The following is a 21,876-nucleotide window of genomic DNA, read 5'->3' as shown; positions in this document are numbered from 1 at the left end:
GGAGAATGGGGGTTATTAATAAACAGGAGGGTAGGAATTTTTATTTCAATAAGTGAGTATATTTTTTAATTTTTATGACCTGAATGGTCTCAAAAATTAAAAAACAATAAATAAAAGTTATTTTTTGTTTTTAGTTATGAGATACATTTTCTTTGTTCACAACAAGTAAAATTAGTGATGCGGATTCCCAAAAGGACTACAGCTATATATCTCTATTTTTTCTTGGTCTCTGGTGTCCAGAAGCTCTAAACATGTTTGTTGACTTATGATCTGCAAAAAGAAAAAAATTCATAAGACTTGATAGCTTGGAAGTTATTATTTTTAAGCCTGGAGTCCTAATTTTACCTTAAGACTGCAGGTCTAATGGGAAAAAAACTAAAAGTATTTTTCCCAGTAATAGTCCATAGCTTTTTTATATTTTTAGAGCTCCTGGATACTAAAAACAAGGAAATAACCTTTTTGTGACTTTTAACCGGAGTCTTTTTTGGGACCTCGCCTCCGTGAATATAATTCAATAAACAGGAGAAGGGGTCTTAATAAGCTCAGACTGAGAGGAAAAATTTTTCGAAAATTATTAAGCATCAACTGCTGTTTATTAAGCACTTAAGAGTTAGGGTTGCATTTTATAAAAAAAACTGGATGCTTTCACATGGAATTGCCCTATACTTAAACAATGAACAGCACTTTTATTAAAAATGAGTATACTTAAACAATGAACATCACTTTTAAAGATTCAAAAAAAATATAATAACTATTTTTATTTAATTTTTAACTCTATTTTTAAAATTTTTCTTTTTAAATTAATCTTAAAATTAAATTTAAACATTAAAAAACCACAAACAACTTATTACCTTAATTTTGCTCGAGAGAAGAGCTTGTGCTGTGCTGTTTTCAAGAGTTATGTTTGTTAATAAACTTATCGCAACATCTTTATTAAAAAAGAGCTTTTCAATAGGAAACTCTAAACAAATAACGATTTTAAGAAAGAAAAAAATTAAAAATAAACTGCATTACAATGTTGAATATAAAAAAATTCTTCTTATAAATTTAATTTTTTCAAAAAGAAATTTATTTTTCATTTACCTGTTGTATTGAAAATGTTTGAAGTATTTATAAAATCGTTAAAAATTGATGATAATTCCTTTGAAAGTACTTCAATATTACGTAAATTTGTTTCATTTGTTACAATCGGTCCAAAATCATGCACCAGCTTATATAATCTAAAAAACATTTCTTGCTATTAAAAATCTATACTGCAAAACAAAAATTACTGATATTTTGTAAAATATCCTCTTTATTTGTACTTTTTATATCAAATGATAATGCCCTAGTTTATTTTAAAATCAGTTTTTAAATATTGTGCAGTCCATAAAGTATTTATATGTCATTATTAATAATGTATTGTAGACTACACTATATGTAATAATATTATGTGTTTAAACTATCTTTAACTCTATAAAAAAAGAAATGTTTTGGATGGGAAAATTCACTTTTAAAGTAAACAATAGATTAAGTATTAAAATATGTATATAATCTACAGAGGTAAAAACTCTTTTTTTTTAATTGGTATGCAACTTCCAACTCAAATGGAAATACTGAAAAAATTTTACAATATCAAATATGCACTCCTAACGAATGTGAAACAAATGTTTTAGATTTTAAAAAACAAAGCAATGTTATACAGAAGAGTAAAACAGTAATTTGGATTGGTACACCAATTCTTAGAGATACCTAAATGATGGACAAGAAAAGTTTGGATAAAGATAAAACCAAAGATTTGAAGTTTTTGGATGATCAAGAAAGCTATAGAAAGTTTGTCCTCAAAACTGATGATATAAAGTATATTAAAATGTCTGGAGAAGGTATTAGAAATAAAAATTTAAAAAAAAAAAAGGACAATAGTCTGGAATGAACACTAAACTTAGAACAGTATATAAGTATATGAATGAAAATAAAATTGAAATATCAATAACTTTGAACCTGAAGACTTGACAAGGAGAAAAGAAATTCTGTAAAACCAATTACATGCACAATTTCTAAAGATATTTATAAAGGTAGTGCTGCTCTTGCAGCATGAATTAGTGTAATACCTCCTGCAGTTCTTCAGAAGCTTGTATGTTATGTTCATAAAGCTGGTGGTGATATGAGTAAATTACATTGAAGCATTTCAACAGTCTTGTCACATATAAAAAAATGTAAACTTATTAATAAGTATGATATTAAAGATGCTTTAAAAGAACATGATATTAAAGCTGCTTTAAAAGTTTTGAAATATCCATCATTCACTTCAATAGTAAAATATTATTTGATAACATAAAATTTTTCAAAAAGTTAAATGACTTTTAGAAGAAACAAATATCATGGTGAAATTCATTGGGTGTTTTAATGCAAAATTATATATGCAGTCTGACAAGACTATCAAAGCCCCATATTTAAATACTTTATCAATACATAAAATGCAGCCATAGAAAAATGTTTATATCAAATCAGATGCTGCTGAAACAGTATTGAAATCATTTGCCAAAACATAACTGGTATCTAGATTCTACAATTGTACCTCTATCTCTGTTGCATAAATTCTTGCTAATGAAAAGAAAAGATTACAGCACATACTCTGATTATTTCAAAATTAACAAATCATCCATTGAAGTATAAAAAACCAAGTTTATTATCAGTAGTTGATCAATTTTTATATTTGATGTTGGATAGAATTAGGTTTTTCATTATGATGATGCTGATGATGATGCTGATGATGATGATGATGATGATGACGATGATGATGATGATGATGATGATGATGATGATGATGATGATGATGATGATGATGATGATGATGATGATGATGATGATGATGATGATGATGATGATGAGAAGGATGAGGAGGATTGAGACTGGCTTACCCTCTCACCACAGTATTGGTTCAGTCAAACTACCTTTATTATTACTAAAGATTTTGCTAAATCTTTATCTTTTGTAAATGATCCTGTTGCGAGAGCTGCAAAGTATAACAAAGAAGAAATTCAGAACAGATTGCTTACTGTTGATAAAGCTAGATTTACTGTAAAAGAAAAAAGATCTAACTTGTCCATGAAGAGGTTGATTGACTTTCTGCAGTAGAAAAAAAGATTTTATCAAAAAAATCAATTTTATTTGAATGAATAAATTAAAAATTTAATGTTTTTTAAATTCAATAATAATTACATAAATTATAAAAAAAACATATCAATTAATATATTTTCACTTTAATAACAGCATATATATATATACATTAGTGAGGAACAATTACAAACAGTTAAAAACTGATAAGAAGTAATGACCTGCAATGGTATAAAGCAATTATCAAAATAAATAACGATAATAGTAGTAATAATTAAAATAATTTGAATAATAATAACAGAATTAATTTAATTAATAATAACAGTAATAAAAATTAATACTAACAACAATAAAAATTAATACTAACAACAATAAAAATTAATAATAACAGTAATAAAAATTAATACTAACAACAATAAAAATGATAATAATACCAAAACAACAACAAAAAAATAAGGGCATAGAAGTAGCAGTTTGGGGGAGTGCTATAAAGAGGAGACTATACCTACATTTATAAATTCAGTTACTCACAAGCATACACATGTAAAGACACACAAATATACATTTATAAACACACATATATACACATACATATATATATTAGGGTTATGACTTTTTTTCAACCCCATGCTCTTGTACTGTAGTTTGATGAACTTTTACCTAAAAAGCACAAAATGAACTATTATTTGCATATCTTTTGAAAAAAGTTCACTCTGCCATTGAAAAATTGATTTTGACATAAGTACTACTACATATTCCTAGTGGGCACCAGACGTGTTTATAACGTCTAAAACACTTATTAAAATGCATTAATATATATTTTAGATGTTTAAAATACGTCTTGTGCCCACAGGGTTACATAGTAGTACTTATGTCAAAATCGATTTTTCAATGGCAGGGTGAACTTTTTCATCAAACTACATTATAGGAGCATGGGTTTGAAAAAAAGTCATAACCCTAATATATATACGCACAAATACATATATATGCATGCAAATAAACACACATAGACAAGTAAATATATTCATATACACATATATACTTGTGTGTGCACACATATATACACAAAACGCATCCATGCATATAAATATACACTTTGATTTATACACACATATTAATATGTGTATATGTGGAAGAAAAAGGAATAGAAGAAGAGATAACTGAATAGGTTTAAAAATAAAGAAAGACTAAAAACAGTTGTAATTTAGAAAAACAGTCAAGACAAAATGAAGATATAAGACAATGATAATGATGTGTTAAAAATTTGTGTTTTATAGAGGATAAACTTTTTGATATTGGTTTTAAAAAGATTTCTAGAAATATTTAAAAGTTATTTAGACTTTTTTTTATTGAAATTAGGAGAAAGTTTCAGAAGTGAAATGATTAATATTTGGTAGATTAAATACCATATTTACTTATTTTTTTAAATTTTGTCCCCATATTTGGCAACCACACCTTAGGTGGGAACTAAATATGGCATACAAAATATTTATCAATGTTTTATAGTTGAGAAAATAGAATCCCATTACCTTGACTTAGTTTGCATGACATAGCTTTTAATTGTTGTGGAAATAAGAGACTTTCATCTAATATAATGCCTAATTATTTTACCATATCTACAGTACTTTTTGGTATTTAAGGAAATTTTATTTGGTCGTAGCCATTGAACCATACAAATGATTAAGATTTTTATTGAGTTTTTTAAGAGAGTTTCAATAAGATATTGTCAGCAAAATGTTTTAGAAAATTCTATGTTTTGTGCTTTAATTTTATGTTTTGGAAAAATTGTTTATATAAATGACAAAAAGGAGAGGACCCAAATTGTACTTTATGGAACATCAATATATGTAAATCTAGTGTTTGATAAAGTATTATTAATGCTTACAAACTGAGAATGCATACAGAGGTACCACTTAAACCAATTAAGGGCAACTCCTCTGACACTGTAATGATTTAATTTAGACATCAGAATTTCACAATCAACAGTACCAAACAGCTTTTTTTGTTCAAGTGCTTCAAATATTGTCTAAGTTATATCAATAAGCACTCGATTTGTACGTTGCTTTTGCAAAAATCAAATTGAAGACTATAAAGAATATTAGATTTGTACATTGTTTTTGCAAAAATCTTAATTTTTCTAATGCAACTGTAAATATTTGTGTAAAGATGCTATTTAACCCAGTGTTATTTCTAGGGTACATGATGATTATATAACTATTTACTTCTTGAGGTGTAACAGGAGTTATATAGGAGTTAGGATTTTGGTTTTTAAGGTAGTGGTTAAAGTTATGCCTAGGAGAGATTGTTCTCAGAAAATTTTCTGCAATTGTGGTAAAATTATCATTAAACAATTTTGTGATTAAAACCTTATTAGTTATAATTTGCTTGTTTATAGCTGAACTTTTAATGTTGTTATGGTTGTTTAGCTTTATCGCAATAATCTGTTTTATTCTTTTCCAGGTGTTTCTAAGATTGTTTAAATTTTCATTACAATATTTGATCAAAATGATTTTTTTGAATATCTTAATAAGTTGCTTATTTGATTCCGATAAAATTTAAACTTTCATCTTTATATTTTATAAATTTTTTGTGTTTATTTTTAAATATATTTTATAAATTTTTAAAGTTTATTTTTAATATGTATTGATTTAATGATTCCAACAGTAATCCATGGTTTCAATATACTTTTATTTGTTTTCTTAGAAGATAGTTTAAAAGGGGCATGAGAATCAAGTATTTTGTTTATAAGGTCTAAAAATTTTGAGGAGATTTTACTGATATTATACTGTCTCTTGATGCCTTATTGGTTGCCATTCAGCATCTTTTAGGTTTTTAAGAAATTTTCATTAAAGTGTTTAAAACAATGATATATTTTTCTTTGATGTTGTTTCAAGTTCTTACTAGGCTAAGCTATAAACTGCATAATATGGTCAGCAAGAGATATTTTAAGGTTATCAGATACAAAATTATGTTTGTAAAAGTTTAAAAATATATTATCTATTATCTTGGATTGGGGATAGTTTTAGTTGGTTGGGTAAAAAAATGGGGATAGAGAAAAGGAGCACATGTCAATCAAGAAAGTTAGATTATTACAAGAGTCAAATTTCAAAAGATTAATGTTAAAGCCCACTGAGATCACTACACTTTTATTTTCTAAAGACAACTTGTCATGTAGAGCTTGTATAAAGTGATCATTAAACTTAACTGTGCACATACACGGCAGTAAATACATCCTACTATAATATTTCAGTTGGGAATAAGATATCAATGAAGGTTGATTCAAGTTCTTTTAGTTTTAGAATTTAAAGTTCAGATATGAACTTGTACTTTAAGTCTGATTTTATATATCGAAGTGTCCTTTGCTTGAATAACATTCAGCATGTTCAAAGATGTAGCCACTTGATGAAAAATCGGTTTTAAGTGTTCGATTTTGCTTTAAGCAAGTCTCAGATATTGCAATGATATTTGGGTTTTTTTTTTCATAAGAGCTAGCAGACATCTAATGTCATTAATATAGAAGCTCAAAGATGATATATTAATATAAACAAAAATTATAGTACCTTTATTAATAATATTATTGTATTCAGTTGTATCATAGCATTCACAATTTATTTTAAATTTAAAAAAAATACTCTGAATATATTTTGATAGAGGATAAAGTTAGTTTAAAAGATATAGTAGATAAAATGGATATATGAGATTTAACAAAAATATTTAGATGACAAAACTAAACTAGAGGTTGCTATTAAGTATACATCATGACTAACTAAAGATACATCATGTAACTAAACGTAACTAAAAATACATTATGTAACTAAATGTAACTAAAGATACATCATGTTACTAAACGTAACTAAAGATACATCATGTAACTAAACGTAACTAAAGATACATCATGTAACTAAACGTAACTAACATGATATATTAAAATAGTAGTTAAATAGTAACTAAAGATAATATTGTAAATGATATGCTAGATATTATTGGTATTATAAGAACAAATGTTATACTTGATTTTAAAGAGTAAATTTAAGTCTTATATAGTATAAGAATGCACTACTTAGAAGTCATCTATAAATTACATTATGTTCTATGGGCGGGGGGAAGGGGTTTGTGTTTTGTGATGACTAATATGGGACTTGTTACTAAAGGGTCACAAAATTATGACAAGGGGGGGAGGGGTCAAAAACTTTTGAAAACTGTGTAACGTAATTTAATGTTGACCACTTAATATATACAATCCACAGCAAACAATACAAAATAAGCAAAAGATAAAATAATACAATATGATATAATACAATAAATCAATACAATACAAAAAAAAAACAATAAAATGATACAGAATAATATAAAAATAATAGAAAATATAAGGATAATAATAAATAATAACTAATAACAATAATAATAAAATTTCTAAAATACGATATAGCTATATAATTAGAAGTAGATAAATAATATATTATGTGTAACTTATACTATAATAAAATTTAAAAAAATGGTTTACTTAAACTCATGTGAAAAATAAATTATATGTTCTTATGGAATCCTAACATAAAAAAACGAATATGAATGATACTTCTTGCTATATTCTTTAACTTGAGTCCTTCAGCTCTAAAAATTCTTCAACTTTGCAGGGAACAAAGTAGCTTTAAGTGATGATGATAAAATTACCATTAAATAATTAAGTATAATTTATTCTAAGTTATTAAAATATTGATATCAATTTTTAGTATAGTTATTGAAGATGATAAACCTGTTAAATAGTTTAAAGTTCAATAATTCTAAATAACATCCAGCATCGCTAGTATTTAATATAATCACTAGTATTTAATGTAATTCAATTTAGAAAAAACAACCGGTTGCCATATTTGTTTGCTCTATTTTTATTATTTTCATCTTTTTTCCTTGCTCTTTTACATCTTTGCCCATAAAAAGAGTATGATTGTTTAAATATGCAAATAATTCTCAGCAAAATGATTCACTTTTTCTGCATTTTAAACACTATATTATGCAATATAACAGCAAGAGTATTCTAATTCTGTCTTGACTACCTTTTTTATTTAAAAATTTTATTTAAAAACTACCTTTTTTATTTAAAAATATAGATTAACAACTATATTTGGAATAAATACATATTTGGAGTTTTTGAACATTTTATAAGTTTACCCTGAGAGAAGTAAAAGAGTGATCCGATCCAACTAACTTTTTTTCTTACTCATTTTTAACACCAATATTCCAGATTTCAAGAGGTAGTTAATTGAAATTCAAAATGCAAGTAATGTAACAAATTTTGTCAATGTTTGTGTTTATTTAATGACAATATAAAATTAATTGTGTTAATTTATTGACAAAATTAATTAAAATTCACTAAGCCTAAGTTCAAAAGATATTTACACCACTTTCCAAAGATATTCACACCACTTTCAAAAGATATTCACATCAATTTCAAAAGATATTCATATCACTTTCGAAAGATTATCACATCACTTTCAAAAGATATTCACATCACTTTCAAAAGATATTTACATCACTTTCAAAAGATATTCACATCACTTTCAATTCATCTCATAACAAAGTCATCAAAACCTTTTAAAAAGAAAAAAGCTAAAGCAACGAAAGAAAGTAAAGACAACTCACAAAAACTTGCTTTAAAATAAACATAAGCAAAAACCTGTCCTGCACATTAGTCTTTAAAAAAACCAATAAGAACTTAGTATGTTGGATTGAACTGTCATTCCTTTGATTTCAAAAAAAGACTGGGAGCTTCGTACCACAAAAAAAATTTCCAAAGCACTTTATTGTGAAAGATCCGAGTTCAAACTATTTCAATTTTTTTTTTTATGTAATAACTAAACAAGCACCCAATCGAATTCTTAAAAAATTTACAACTACATCTGAATTATGATCACATGATGTTGGATTCATATTCCAGAAGAATAATTATCATAACCATAATTTCAAACTTTTTAGAATTTTTTTTAAAGTTACTTTATAGAGACCAAATCATATTGTTCAAAAAAATTTTGAACTATACGATTTGGTTTCTACAAAGTAGCCCTGATTCTAACCCAATTAAACTTCTATTAGATAAAACGGATAGAAAATATGGTAGGCATAGCAGGCATCAATCAAAAAAAATATGTGGAGTATCTTGAAATTTTAACAGATTGGTAGCTCAATTGTATGGAGTTTTAAATTTCATATATTTCTAACTTTAATCTTTTTTTATAACAATCTCAAATTTTGCAGTGTATTTTGTTTTAATGTTATTAGCACAAGTTGATGTTTAAAAACAATTATTAATTTAAAAATAAAATATTTAATAAAAAAAAAAAATCTTACATTGTTTGTGAAATATCAGGAATATCCTGTGGTTTTGTGAAAAAGCGATCTAGTTTATAATTACAAAACAGTGATTGAACAAAGGGTAAGGCTCCCGCAGATGGAAGCGCACGTGGTGCAAAGTATATAGACCCTAAAAAAAAAATTTTTAATTATATTAATTTTAAACAAATTAGTTATTAGAACTTAAATAAGTTTAACTATCATTTGAGTTTCTGTTTCAAGAAACTTGAGAGATAAATGTGGTAATGGTGTAGTAGTAGAATTCAAATTCCATCACATCCCTGGAATCCATGTTCACCACATTCCTGTAACCCACTTCCACCACATCCCTGGAATTGCATTAGGGCAATAATAAAACACTTATTAATGATAATTTTTAAAAATTATCTTTAACAAGTGTTTTTCTACTTTAGTTGACATTAGTTATTATAAATGACAGTTTCTTTTTTTTGTTATAGAAAATGTGAAGATATCGCTATCAATGGCAATAACTCTTAAAACTGAGTATAAATAAAAAATTAGAATCAAAATGATCAATGCTATAGCAGGGTTGACTCTGAACATGAACAACATGCATCTCCCAATGAAAGTCTTGGTGTATATATCTATAGGCATGTCACCTATTAAGCTTAAATTAGTGCCAAAACACCAACAGCTACCAGCTGCCAAAAGAAAATTTAATCAAATCACTGAAGCAACAACAAACAAAATAAATAAAGTTTTTAATATTGATCCTATCATTAGATTGACACCATCTTGTATACCACCAACTTCTTCAGTTGATAGCCATAAAATTGACAATCTAAACTCACTTTTAAACGAATTAAAAGATAAACTAAAAAATGTGACACCATTCTCCGCAAAAATACAGATATTAACATTAACTCGAGAATCATGGTCACTCCCAAAATCTGCAGAATTTTTTAATGTATCTATTTACCTTATACAATAGGCTAAAAAAGCTAAACAAAAAAAAAATGGAATTTTGTATAAACTATCATCAAAAAAAAGGAAAGTCACTTTCCCATGAAACCATTGATCTTGTTCACAGCTTTTATCAGTGACGAGTACACATGAATGATGCCTGGAAAAAAAGATTTTGTCAGTATAGGGTACAGGCAACACATGCAAGTAAGACTAATATTGATTAATTTAAAAGAACTTTGTCTAGCATTTAAATCTGAACACTCTAAATTTAAATGTTGGATTTTCAAAGTTTTGTAGCTTTCGCCCAAGATGGTGTGTAACCACAAACTCGTCTGGCACTCAGTGCTTGTGTCTCTATCTATCATCAGAATGTTAAGTTGTTAATTGATGCTCTTAAAATTGACAAAGACTATAGAGATTTAATAGGAATGATTATTTGCAAAATATATATAAATATATATATATATATATATATATATATATATATATATATATATATATATATATATAATATATATATATATATATATAGATCAACCTTTGGAATTTGGAATAACAACCTCAAACTGTTAGAGGTCCGCATCAGGTTGACAAAAAAATTTGAAACAAATGGGCTACCATAAACATAAAAACGAGCTCGGCAATTTTTTGCTGACCTCAAACCCATTGAGGTCAGCAGTTAGGTTGAAATCGCTGAACGTCAACCCTAAAACCAAGGGCTGACATATTTATCTATATATATATATATATATATATATATATATATATATATATATATATATATATATATATATATATATATATATATACATATATATATATATATATATATATATATATATATATATATATATATACATATATATATATATATATATATATATATATATATATATATGTATATACATATATATATATATATATATATATGTGTGTATATATATATATATATATATATATATATATATATATATATATATATATATATATATATATATATATATATATATATATATATATATATATATATATATAGTATTGGACAAAACATTTGCAACCAACATCGAACAATGCTAGTATTCCTAATTTTACATGTCTTAAAAACGAAACGAACTATACTACCACAGCGAACAGTTCAGGAGTCTGGAGTCATAGCATGCCATGACATGAGCAATCAGCTGACAGGTGACAGCACACAGGCAGAATTTTGTTGACAAGTGCCATTTTGCAGCGGACAAAACAAGTGCAACTTTTTTGGTTTGTTTCATTTTCTTAAGTCTGGCCCGTGTCAACGTCACGGAAGTTTTTTAATAATTAAAGGAAGTATCCAGAAGTTTCTAGAATTTTCCAGAAGCATGCAGAAGCTTCCAGAAGCTTCTAGAAGTTTCCAGAAGAAGCATCTGGAAGCATCCAGTAGCATCCAGAAATATTCAGAAACATTCAGAAGCATCCAGACGCATCCAGAAGCTTCCAGAAGCATCGAAAAGAAGCATCTAGAATTTTCCAGAACAGGTTCACACAGGTTCATTTTACTATATAAGAGACATGTAAATCGACATGTAAACCAGTCAGTATATGGAAGTCAATCAGTCAGTATTATCAAGACAGTTTATCGAAGTGAGTTTTATCAAAGTGTTTTATCAAAGAACATCAATACAAGAAGTGAAATACAACAATTGTTTCATTACATCAATACAGTCCACATCCAACCAAGACGTTGTGTTCCACAGAGCATTATTGTATCATCACAAGGTAAATGTAACACGGTAAGCCTTGAGAAACATGATTATTTATTTTTATTATTTTTATAACTTCAAGTGCAAAAATGGCTCCCGACAGTCTTGGATTGAAACTAAGAAAGAAATTATTGGCGATTACGTAAGTGTAATGTCACAATAAAGTATTTGTGATAAATATCGCGTGAAAAAATGGACCGTATCAAGACCATGTTCCAAATACCGTTCTACGGGGAAGTTGGCAGCAGATAACAAAGGTGGAAGACCGCGTTCCACCACTTCTAGAGAGGATTCTATGATCGTCAGATCTGTCAAGAAGGATCCCTGGATAACATCAGTCAAGATACAAAAGCAATTAAAGCTGCCTGTATGGGACCGAACAATCAGACAACGTGTTGTTGAAGCCGGATTGTTTTCTCAACGCCCTGCAAAGAAACCGCTGATTTCACTAAAAAACCAGAAGAAAAGACTCCTGTTTGATACATCTCATATTGACTGGAATGTGCAGAAATGGCAAACTGTCCTGTTCAGTGATGAATTGAAGTTCAACATCATTGGGAGCGATGGCATTTGCCGTGTACATTGGCGTTAAATGGCCGGAAAACGCCTCGATTTATGTTACTCCTATAAGACCTTGAAGCATGGTGGAGGCAATGTAATGGTCTGGGGGTGTTTTTCTGCTAACGCTCTAGGTCCAACACATCGAAACAATGGAATAATGGACCGTTTCATTTATAAAAATATCCTGAAAGATGTTATGTTACCTCATGGTGAATGGAATATGCCAATAAAATGGGTTTTTCAGCAAGACAACGATCCGAAACACACTGCAAAAGTAGTCAAGCAGTGGTTTCAAGATAACCACTTATCGGTGATGGATTGGCCACCTTAATCTTCAGATCTCAACCCTATCGAGAACCTGTGGGAGATCGTCAACCGCAGAATTAATGGTGAAGGTGTTCGTAATAAGGATCAACTGTTTGAACAAATCCAAAAGGCCTGGGCAGCGATTCCACAAAGTTTCATTGATCACCTGATCAAATCTATGCCTCGAAGATGCAAGGCTGTGATCAACAATAAAGGATTCGCCACGAAATGTTGATAGCGAAATACAGCTTGGTCAACATTTTGTCGAGTTGCACTTGTTTTGGTCAAAAGGAAATCAACTTTTTTAATACTTTTGATTAATTTATTAATTTTCGTGTACAAATAATGAACTTTGTGATGAATAAAACTTGAAGAACTTTGTCTCTAAACAGTTACATAGTTATTTCTTTAAATTGAAAAAATGCAGCACTTTTATATAAAGAAACTAAATTAGCATTATTTGGTTGCACTCGTTTTGTCCGATACTGTATGTATGTGTATATATATATATATATATATATATATATATATATATATATATATATATATATATATATATATATATATATATATACATTTATTTATAAATATATATTTAAATCCTCAATTAAAGAAACAACATAACAAGAACCATAATTGAAATTGGTTACTTACTATTTAGACTAATATATTAAAGACTTTTAATATATTAAATATTAGAATATATAATTAGAAAGTAATTTTTTTGAAAGCTTATACCTCACCTTTTTGTATTTTCTTAAAAAATAATATTGAGAATTTTATCGCTTTATAAAACTTTTTTTAGTTAGTAAATAAATAAATATATATCGAAAAAGAAAAAATTTGGATTTGAAAAACTCTTAAAATTCATTGCCACAAAATTGAACTTTCTTGACACTCGTGACACTCAACAAAACTCTAAGTTAACAACAAAAATAATATTGTGGTATGTAATTTTAAGAAAAATATTAAAAAAAATAAAAACCAGAACTCCTCCATTTCTTTGCAGGAAATTTAATAAGAACTATAAGTTGTTAGTTACAAGTAAAAAACAATGAAATATTGTAATTAGGGATTGCAATCTTGCAGGATTCTGCATTAATTTAGCGCATGCGAGATCCCTCAAAAACTACTGCGGGATTTGTGGGATTTTGGAATTATTGCTTTTAAACAAAAAAAGTTAATTCTTTTAAACAAAAAAGATAAAAAAGATAAATTAAATAAATTAAAAGTAAATTATAAATTAAAAGTGTTTAATGTATTTGTGAAACAAATCCATTTAAAAATTTACTAGTCATACAATGCAGCATGAAGTGTATACTGAGAAACTTCTATACTATATGCAGATACGATGATACTGAGTCAGGATTACTTGAAATGTTTTATTAACTGTCTGAGAAACGATGTGTTATTTATTAAATAAGTAATAGCAACTTATCAGAAACTGTCTAAGTTTGTCAACATATTTATTTTTACTTCTAATATATATATATATATATATATATATATATATATATATATATATATATATATATATATATATATATATATATATATATATATATATATATATGTATATGTATATACGGAAAAAAACACATACTGAAACTTTTTAGTCCCTGTGTAATAAGTGCAATATTGTGTTTACAAGATTGAGCAATTTGTAAATCATTGATGATAATGACTACACCATATTCAACTGACCAACTTGCAGCTCTAGCAGCCAACTGGCCAGGCCTTGGTCAAGGTAACCATTCAGCTGCTTCTCAAAAGCTTGATGCTACGATATCAAAACTAATAGCCACAGTCAGCATGCTTCTCACCCGTGTATCTGTTCTTGAAACTGAAAATATTACTCTAAAAGCAAATCTTTTTCAACAGCCAAAGTCAGCATCTCCGAGCTTGACCACAACTCTTAACTGGGCAAGCGCAGTCAAGCACGGTTCAGAAGCCAATAAAGCAATTATCACAGCAGTCAACGAAAATGCTAAAATTGTAGAAACAAAATCAAAAAGAGCTATAGTTATCGGTCTTCCAAAATCCTTTGACAATAATCAGAGGCTAATTTCAGTTCAAAGTATGCTTAAAAAACTTAACTATAATGTTGCTTTTAAAGTTGTTGGGCATTTCACAAAAAAGATCAACAGCACCACCAGTTTAACTACAATAGCACCTGAACCAAATGAATTGATCATCATTGAATTTGACTCGAATGAGCACCGCAATGATCTCTTATCTAATGCAAAGCGACTTGCCTCAATAGATGAATTAAAATCTGTCTACATTCGCCCAGACCGTACACCTCTTGAACAAGAAACATTCAACAACTTGAACAAAAAGCGTGCTACAGAAAATGCAGAACTATTGGCAAAAGATTTACTTGACAAACCCTTTCGATTTGTTATCCGCAGCGAAAAAATCAAATGCATTGACACATCCAAAACAGTCAACATCAATGGAAGAGAGAAGAATCCATTCTTCAAATGGAAATCAGCTGCTGAAGCCATTCAGTCGCTCTCAACATCTCACTAGTTCAACATTCTTTAACAAGGCCAGCTCTTCCATCAAATTATCTCATCTTTCGTGCTTCTACACCAATGCAACCTCCCTCAATCCAATAAAACTCATCGAACTGTCCTTACTTGCAGAAAACAATTCTTTTGACATTATTTTTATCACCGAGACATGGTTCAATGACCAATCAACTCCCTCTCTTCAGAACTACAACCTCTATCGTTCAGACCGTCGCAACCAAATCGGAGGAGGTGTAGCTATATACATAAATAGTAAAATCATCTCAAACAAAATAGAGGAATCCCTACTACACAAAGATTTTATTCCCTACTATTCAGAACAGTTATGGGTTGAACTAAAGCTTTTGAATGAAACTCTGCTCCTAGGCTGCATTTATAGACCTCCATCCTCCGGTATCGAAGCCTTCTCAGAGATTTCAAGTGCTATTTTCCATGCCAAAACTTTAATATCGACTAAAAAATACAACGGTATCATCATTGCTGGTGACTTCAATTTCCCAGAGATTACTTGGACTTCCAACTCAGTCTTTTCCTCTAGTAAAATTGGTCTCAGTTCTTCATTTGTCTCTCTTTTTCAAGATTGTCATCTTCACCAAATCGTCACTGTCCCTACTTTCAAACCTGCTAATTGCCCTATGACAAAGACTCTTGATCTCATCATATGTGACTCTTCATATCGTGCTAGCGAAATCAAAATCGGTCCTCCTCTCGGTTTGTCTGATCAATATCATTGCACTATCAACTGGCATTACAAACTGGCTTCCAGCATAAAATTACCACGTTTCAACAGCTCTAAATTTATATACAAGCATGGTAACTACGAAAAAATCAACAAAGAATTCAATAATGTTGACTGGTCATCTATTTTTAAAGACTTAAATGTAGAACAATGTTACCAACTTTGGCTCAACAAATACAATGAATGTTGTCTTCAATTTATCCCTCGTATGCCAAACAAACCATCCCCCAAAAAACAACCATGGATGACAAAAGAACTATTATCTCTTATTCGTCTTAAAAAATCGCTATGGGCTCGTAACGTCAGTTCAAAATGGAAAATCACATCACTGGTTGGGGAATATAGGGAAACTAGAAAGTTTGTTAAAAAATTAAGTCATTCTTCTCTGAAATCTTTCGAAATTGCCCTTGCCAATGATAAGCGTAATCCTAAAAGACTGTTTTCATACATAAATAGTAAACGCTCTGTAATAAATCAGATCTCATCTATGCGAGTCACCAGTTCCAGTGAGATCATTAGCTCTGACAAAATTACAATAGCCAACTCACTTAACAATCAATTTCAATCAGTTTTCAGCAAAGAGCCATCCAATGACAATCTTCCCCGTTTTGATCGTAGAACTAACACAATCCTCAATAGCATATCTTTTGATACTCTGGCCACTCTAATGGAACTCTCAGCACTAGATATATCTAAATCACTTGGTGTAGATAATGTCAGTCCTCACGTTTTACGCTTTTGTTCTACCTCAATGTCTTCTCCACTTACTCTCATCTTTCAAAAGTCATTTGACAATGGTGAAATTCCAAGCTCATGGTCCAAAGCAAATGTAACACCTTTATTTAAGAAGGGCTCCAGAATCGACCCATCAAACTATAGACCAATATCCCTCACCTCGATTCCGTGTAAAATAATGGAGAAATTAGTTAAGAAGGCAATCATGCAGCATTTAAAATCAAACAATCTTTTATCAGATAGTCAACACGGATTTTTAGAGAAAAAAGCATGCATTACAAATCTCCTTGAAACAATGGACTTCTTGACTGGAAATATAGCAAGAAAGCTACCAGTTGACGTCGTATTTCTGGATTTTGCTAAAGCTTTTGACAAAGTCCCACATCAACGAATGCTTTACAAATTAAAAATGTACGGAATCGAAGGCAATCTTCTCAATTGGATAAAAGCTTTTCTACTCAACAGGTCTCAACGAGTCATCCTTGGCGACACTCAATCGAATTGGTTACCTGTGACAAGTGGAGTTCCGCAAGGATCAGTCTTGGGTCCAATTTTATTTGTTATTTTCATCAATGATCTGCCAGATGTAATAAGCAAAGAAAACAGTTGTAAGATTTACGCTGATGACACTAAAATCCTAAGCATTGTCAACTCACTTGCTGCTCAACTTCAACTCCAATCAGATATTGACCAAATTGTCCAGTGGACTAAATCTTGGCTCATGGAGCTAAATGCAAAGAAATGTAAGGTCATGCACTTTGGCCAAAAAAAATTAACACCTTTCAAGTACTCAATAGAGGAATTAGGCCCTTGTTCAATAACGACTCGAACTACATTGGAAGCAACTACCTCTGAGCGTGACTTGGGAATTCAAATTACCAATGATCTTAAAGCAGGAACCCAATCCATCATTGCCTCATGTAAAGCAAATCAAATGCTAGGCATCCTAAAACACACTTTCCAATCTCGTGATGCTTCTTTATGGAAACAACTCTACTCCACCTACATCCGTCCTTCACTTGAGTTTGCAATTCCAGCTTGGAACCCTCATATGGCGAAGGATGAACGAACTATTGAATCAATACAGCGCAGAGCCACAAAAATACCAGACAAACTAAAAAAGTTAGACTACAAGTCCAGATGTTTACAACTTGGCTTATCTTCTCTTGTTGAACGTCGTAAACGTGGTGACCTCATCCAAAAATATAAAATTATTAATAACATCGACATAGTCAACTGGCACTTTCCTCTCATCACAATTCCACCAAGAGCAAATCACAGAGAAAGAATTCACCGTGAAAAGTACAGCAATAATTTAGCTCGTTTCCACTTTTTCAACAATCGCATTGCCAATGCATGGAATATGTTACCGGATGGAGTAATCGGTTCTCCAACTGTCAACAGTTTTAAAGCGAGCCTCGATAAGCTCTAATGTTACTACAGCTCGCAGCTATCCTTAGTGAAAGTTGCAATATGAGCTTCACAAAAACTAACTATAATCTGACATTCTATGATTTTTATTTTGTCAATTATTTTTACTTTTGTTGTGACAAATATATACTACTACTACTATATGTATATATATATATATATGTATATATATAATATATTGATAGTAGCAATATATAAATATATATATATATATATATATGTATATGTATATATATATATATATATATATATATATATATATATATATATATATATATAATTATATATATATATATATATATATATATATATATATATAATTATATATATATATATATATATATATATATAAATTATATATATATATATATATATATATATATATATATATATATATATATATATATATATATCTTCAGCTATTAAAATATTTTTCTTAGCTATAAATATAAAAAAATCATTCAAAAATAAACAATTATTTAACAAAACATTAGCCGAACTCGTTCAAATTTTTTTTTGTTTAGTTAATGATTATGTTGAAATTTTCGCTAATGAGTATGTTGAAATTTTTGTTAATGAGTATGTTGAAAACGTGAAATTGAAAACGTGCATGCATAATAATAAATATACTTTTAAAAAGACTTTAAAAATTATTTACATCAAGATTTTAAAACAAAAGTACTAACTAAGCATGTTGCAAATTAAAACTATATGGAACTATTTTTAAAAAAGTGATAAAGAAGAAATGCGAAGTACATCTTATGTTCGGCTATTTTAAAAATTAGTCAAAGATCAACTAAAGGGTTATTAACCCATTTAAAAACTAAACATGGTACCGATTTAAAATCAAAGGTTTTACAACAAGACAGAGTTTCAACTTCAAAACAGCATGAATCAGTTGAACTAGAACCTAAAATATACATTGACTGCGAAGACGAAGAAGTAATTCTATCGAAAAAGGTCAGAACAATTGACATGTTTTTTGTAAAAGAAATTTCTTAAGAAAAAATGGTATCGCGCATGGTTGCTAAAGATGGCTTTACATTTAATAGTTTTTGCACATCTTCAGGTTTGCGGTATTTGTTTTCAAAGAGTGGTTTCTGGCTCCCTACTTCACCTAATACTATAAGATCGATGGTAGTTAAATTCTCAGATTCTGTAAAAGCCGATATAATGCAAAAATTCATATCACTAAAAAAGCAAAATCAAAAGTTTTCAATAACATTTGACAAATAGACATCACAAAATAGTCAGAGATACTTAAACTTAAATGTACATATGGAGGCAAAACACTTTAATCTTGGATTGATTCTAATCCATGGATCATGTAATGCAGAATATTGCATCAAGTTAGTTGCAGGAAGGCTAAATAGCTTCGAAATTGACCTCCAAAAACACATTATCGCCATGACCACTAATGGAGCAAGTGTGATGGTGAAAGTCGATAAAATGATGTCTTGCTATCAACAACTATGTTATGCTCATGGAATACAATTTGCAGATATTGATATCTTTTTCAAGAAAAACAACAGAGAATTCAAAGAACCATTTACTACATATGAAAATTGTGAAGAAGATGATGAATATGGTAACACTGATGATGATGAAGTTATAAATAAAGAATATGGTTTGACAATAATTTTGGACCAACCATCTGCTGAACTGGTTAGCAATTACAAAGATCTCATGAAAAAAGTGAGAAAGGTTGTGAAACTATTTAAAAACTCTCCTGTCAAAAATGATATATATTTACAGAAGTATATCCTACAAGAACACGGGAAAAAGCTTAAGTTGATTCTTGATTGTAAAACTAGGTGGAACAGTATGTTCGATATGTTAGAAAGATTTCATAGACTAAAAGTGTGTATCAAAAAAGCCTTAAATGGTGTTGGGTCAGAAATTTGTTTCACCCAAAAAGAATGGACCCAAATCGATGTCTTAATTATTTGCCTGGCACCACTAAAACTTGGTCTTGAACTATTATGCAGGAGAGAATCAAACCTTGTCACTGCGGAAACAACTTTTCAATTAATGTTAGATAAATTACAAAAGTAATCATCACTTTTGAGCATAGATTTAGCCGCAGCACTTCATGAGAGGTTTACACAACGTCGTAATAAGAATTTAAATGGACTGCTAGTTTACTTACAAAATCCTAAAAAATATGAACAAGAAATTTAAAAAAATGAAAATACTTTTTCAACACCAAAAATAACCGTTATGCATCAAGAAATAAAAAAAATATTGATAAGAGTTTGTACAACTGAAAGAAATGAAGACAAAGAAAATGAACTCAAAGAAAAAGAAGCTGTAGATTCTATTAACAATTCCCAAGTACTTACTCCTACAATTATATTGCTGAAAAAAGAATTGGAAAATCAAATACAGAGAGACAAGAAAAGCTGGACAGAAAATGTAAAGGAGATACCAAATTTAGACTCTTAAGACTTTGATAAAATATTGAAGCAAGAAATGTCTGCCTATAAAAGTAACGGAGTAAGAGGCAAGTTTCTAGATATAGCGCATAGTTACTTAATGACCATACCACCAATAAGCGTAGAGGCCGAGTGAGCTTTTTCAGCTGCTGGTTACATATGCAGTCCTTTAAGGAGTAGATTAAGTGATGATACTTTAAGTAGGGTCTGTTTCTTAAGAGCGCATTTCTTACAATGATTTTCTCATATTTGATATTTTTTTTAAAAATTAAGCTAATAGACATTCTACGTAAAGCTAAAAGATGTTCTACATATTTTGGCTTACCTTTTTGTTCATTAAATGTCAAGAATTATATTGATTTACAAATGAATTGTGTTGTTTGGCTTTATTTACCACATCTTATCAATTTAATAAGTTAAGTATATTTTTTTCTGAAATACTTGAAAGAAAAATACAATTTTCATTTTGCCTTTTATAATGTGCATCAGAAATCTACCAATCCCACGGGATCTGCACAGAAATTAAAAATTTCTGTGCGGATCCCGTGGGATTGATAAGTGTGCGGGATTGCAATCCCTAGTTGTAATTTTTGTGAAAAATTGAATTCTGCACCTAATGTTACAAAAAAGCAGTAGAAACTGATGAAGATTTTAGTTCAAAGGGGGATTGGGAATCACAAAGCAAGAAAAAGAATAAATTTGATATTTCTAAAGAATTGTCTGGAATTTGACTAGCAAAATGTCTGTAGCAAAACAAATGTTTGAGGATACTATAGACAGAGTTGCAAAATAAGTTTTGTTAGCATATAATATTGAAAAAGCTTCTTTAAAAACAGAAATGAACCGCTCCATTTCAAACATTAACATAAAGAATTTTAATGTATGAAATGCAATAAAAGCTACAGTGAATAACTATTATAGCTAAAAGGTACAAAGGTACACACAAGAACCATGAATTCGTAAAAAGATATCAAATTACTTAGAAGCATCTGAGTATCTTGTTTGAATTTCAATAAAAATTAAACAACGGA

General features: G+C 29.1%; 1 protein-coding gene across 1 annotated transcript in view; it reads right to left on the bottom strand.

Annotated features, from left to right (window-relative positions):
- The window catches only part of LOC100214482 (ATP-binding cassette sub-family A member 2), a 130,758-nt gene that overhangs the window by 107,959 nt on the left and 923 nt on the right, over positions 1–21,876 (bottom strand). Inside the window, exons 3-5 of the mRNA XM_065794365.1 lie at positions 9,439–9,571; positions 1,084–1,220; positions 852–961 (exon numbers count right to left, since the gene is read on the bottom strand). Coding sequence (XP_065650437.1) covers positions 852–961; positions 1,084–1,220; positions 9,439–9,571 — 380 coding nt within the window. The remainder of the gene's footprint in view (positions 1–851; positions 962–1,083; positions 1,221–9,438; positions 9,572–21,876) is intronic.

Source organism: Hydra vulgaris, chromosome 03 (genome assembly GCF_038396675.1).
Source record: "Hydra vulgaris chromosome 03, alternate assembly HydraT2T_AEP".
Classification (NCBI taxonomy): domain Eukaryota; kingdom Metazoa; phylum Cnidaria; class Hydrozoa; order Anthoathecata; family Hydridae; genus Hydra; species Hydra vulgaris.
Note: the sequence above shows the minus strand (reverse complement) of the source record. Positions and strands in the feature narration are given on the sequence as shown.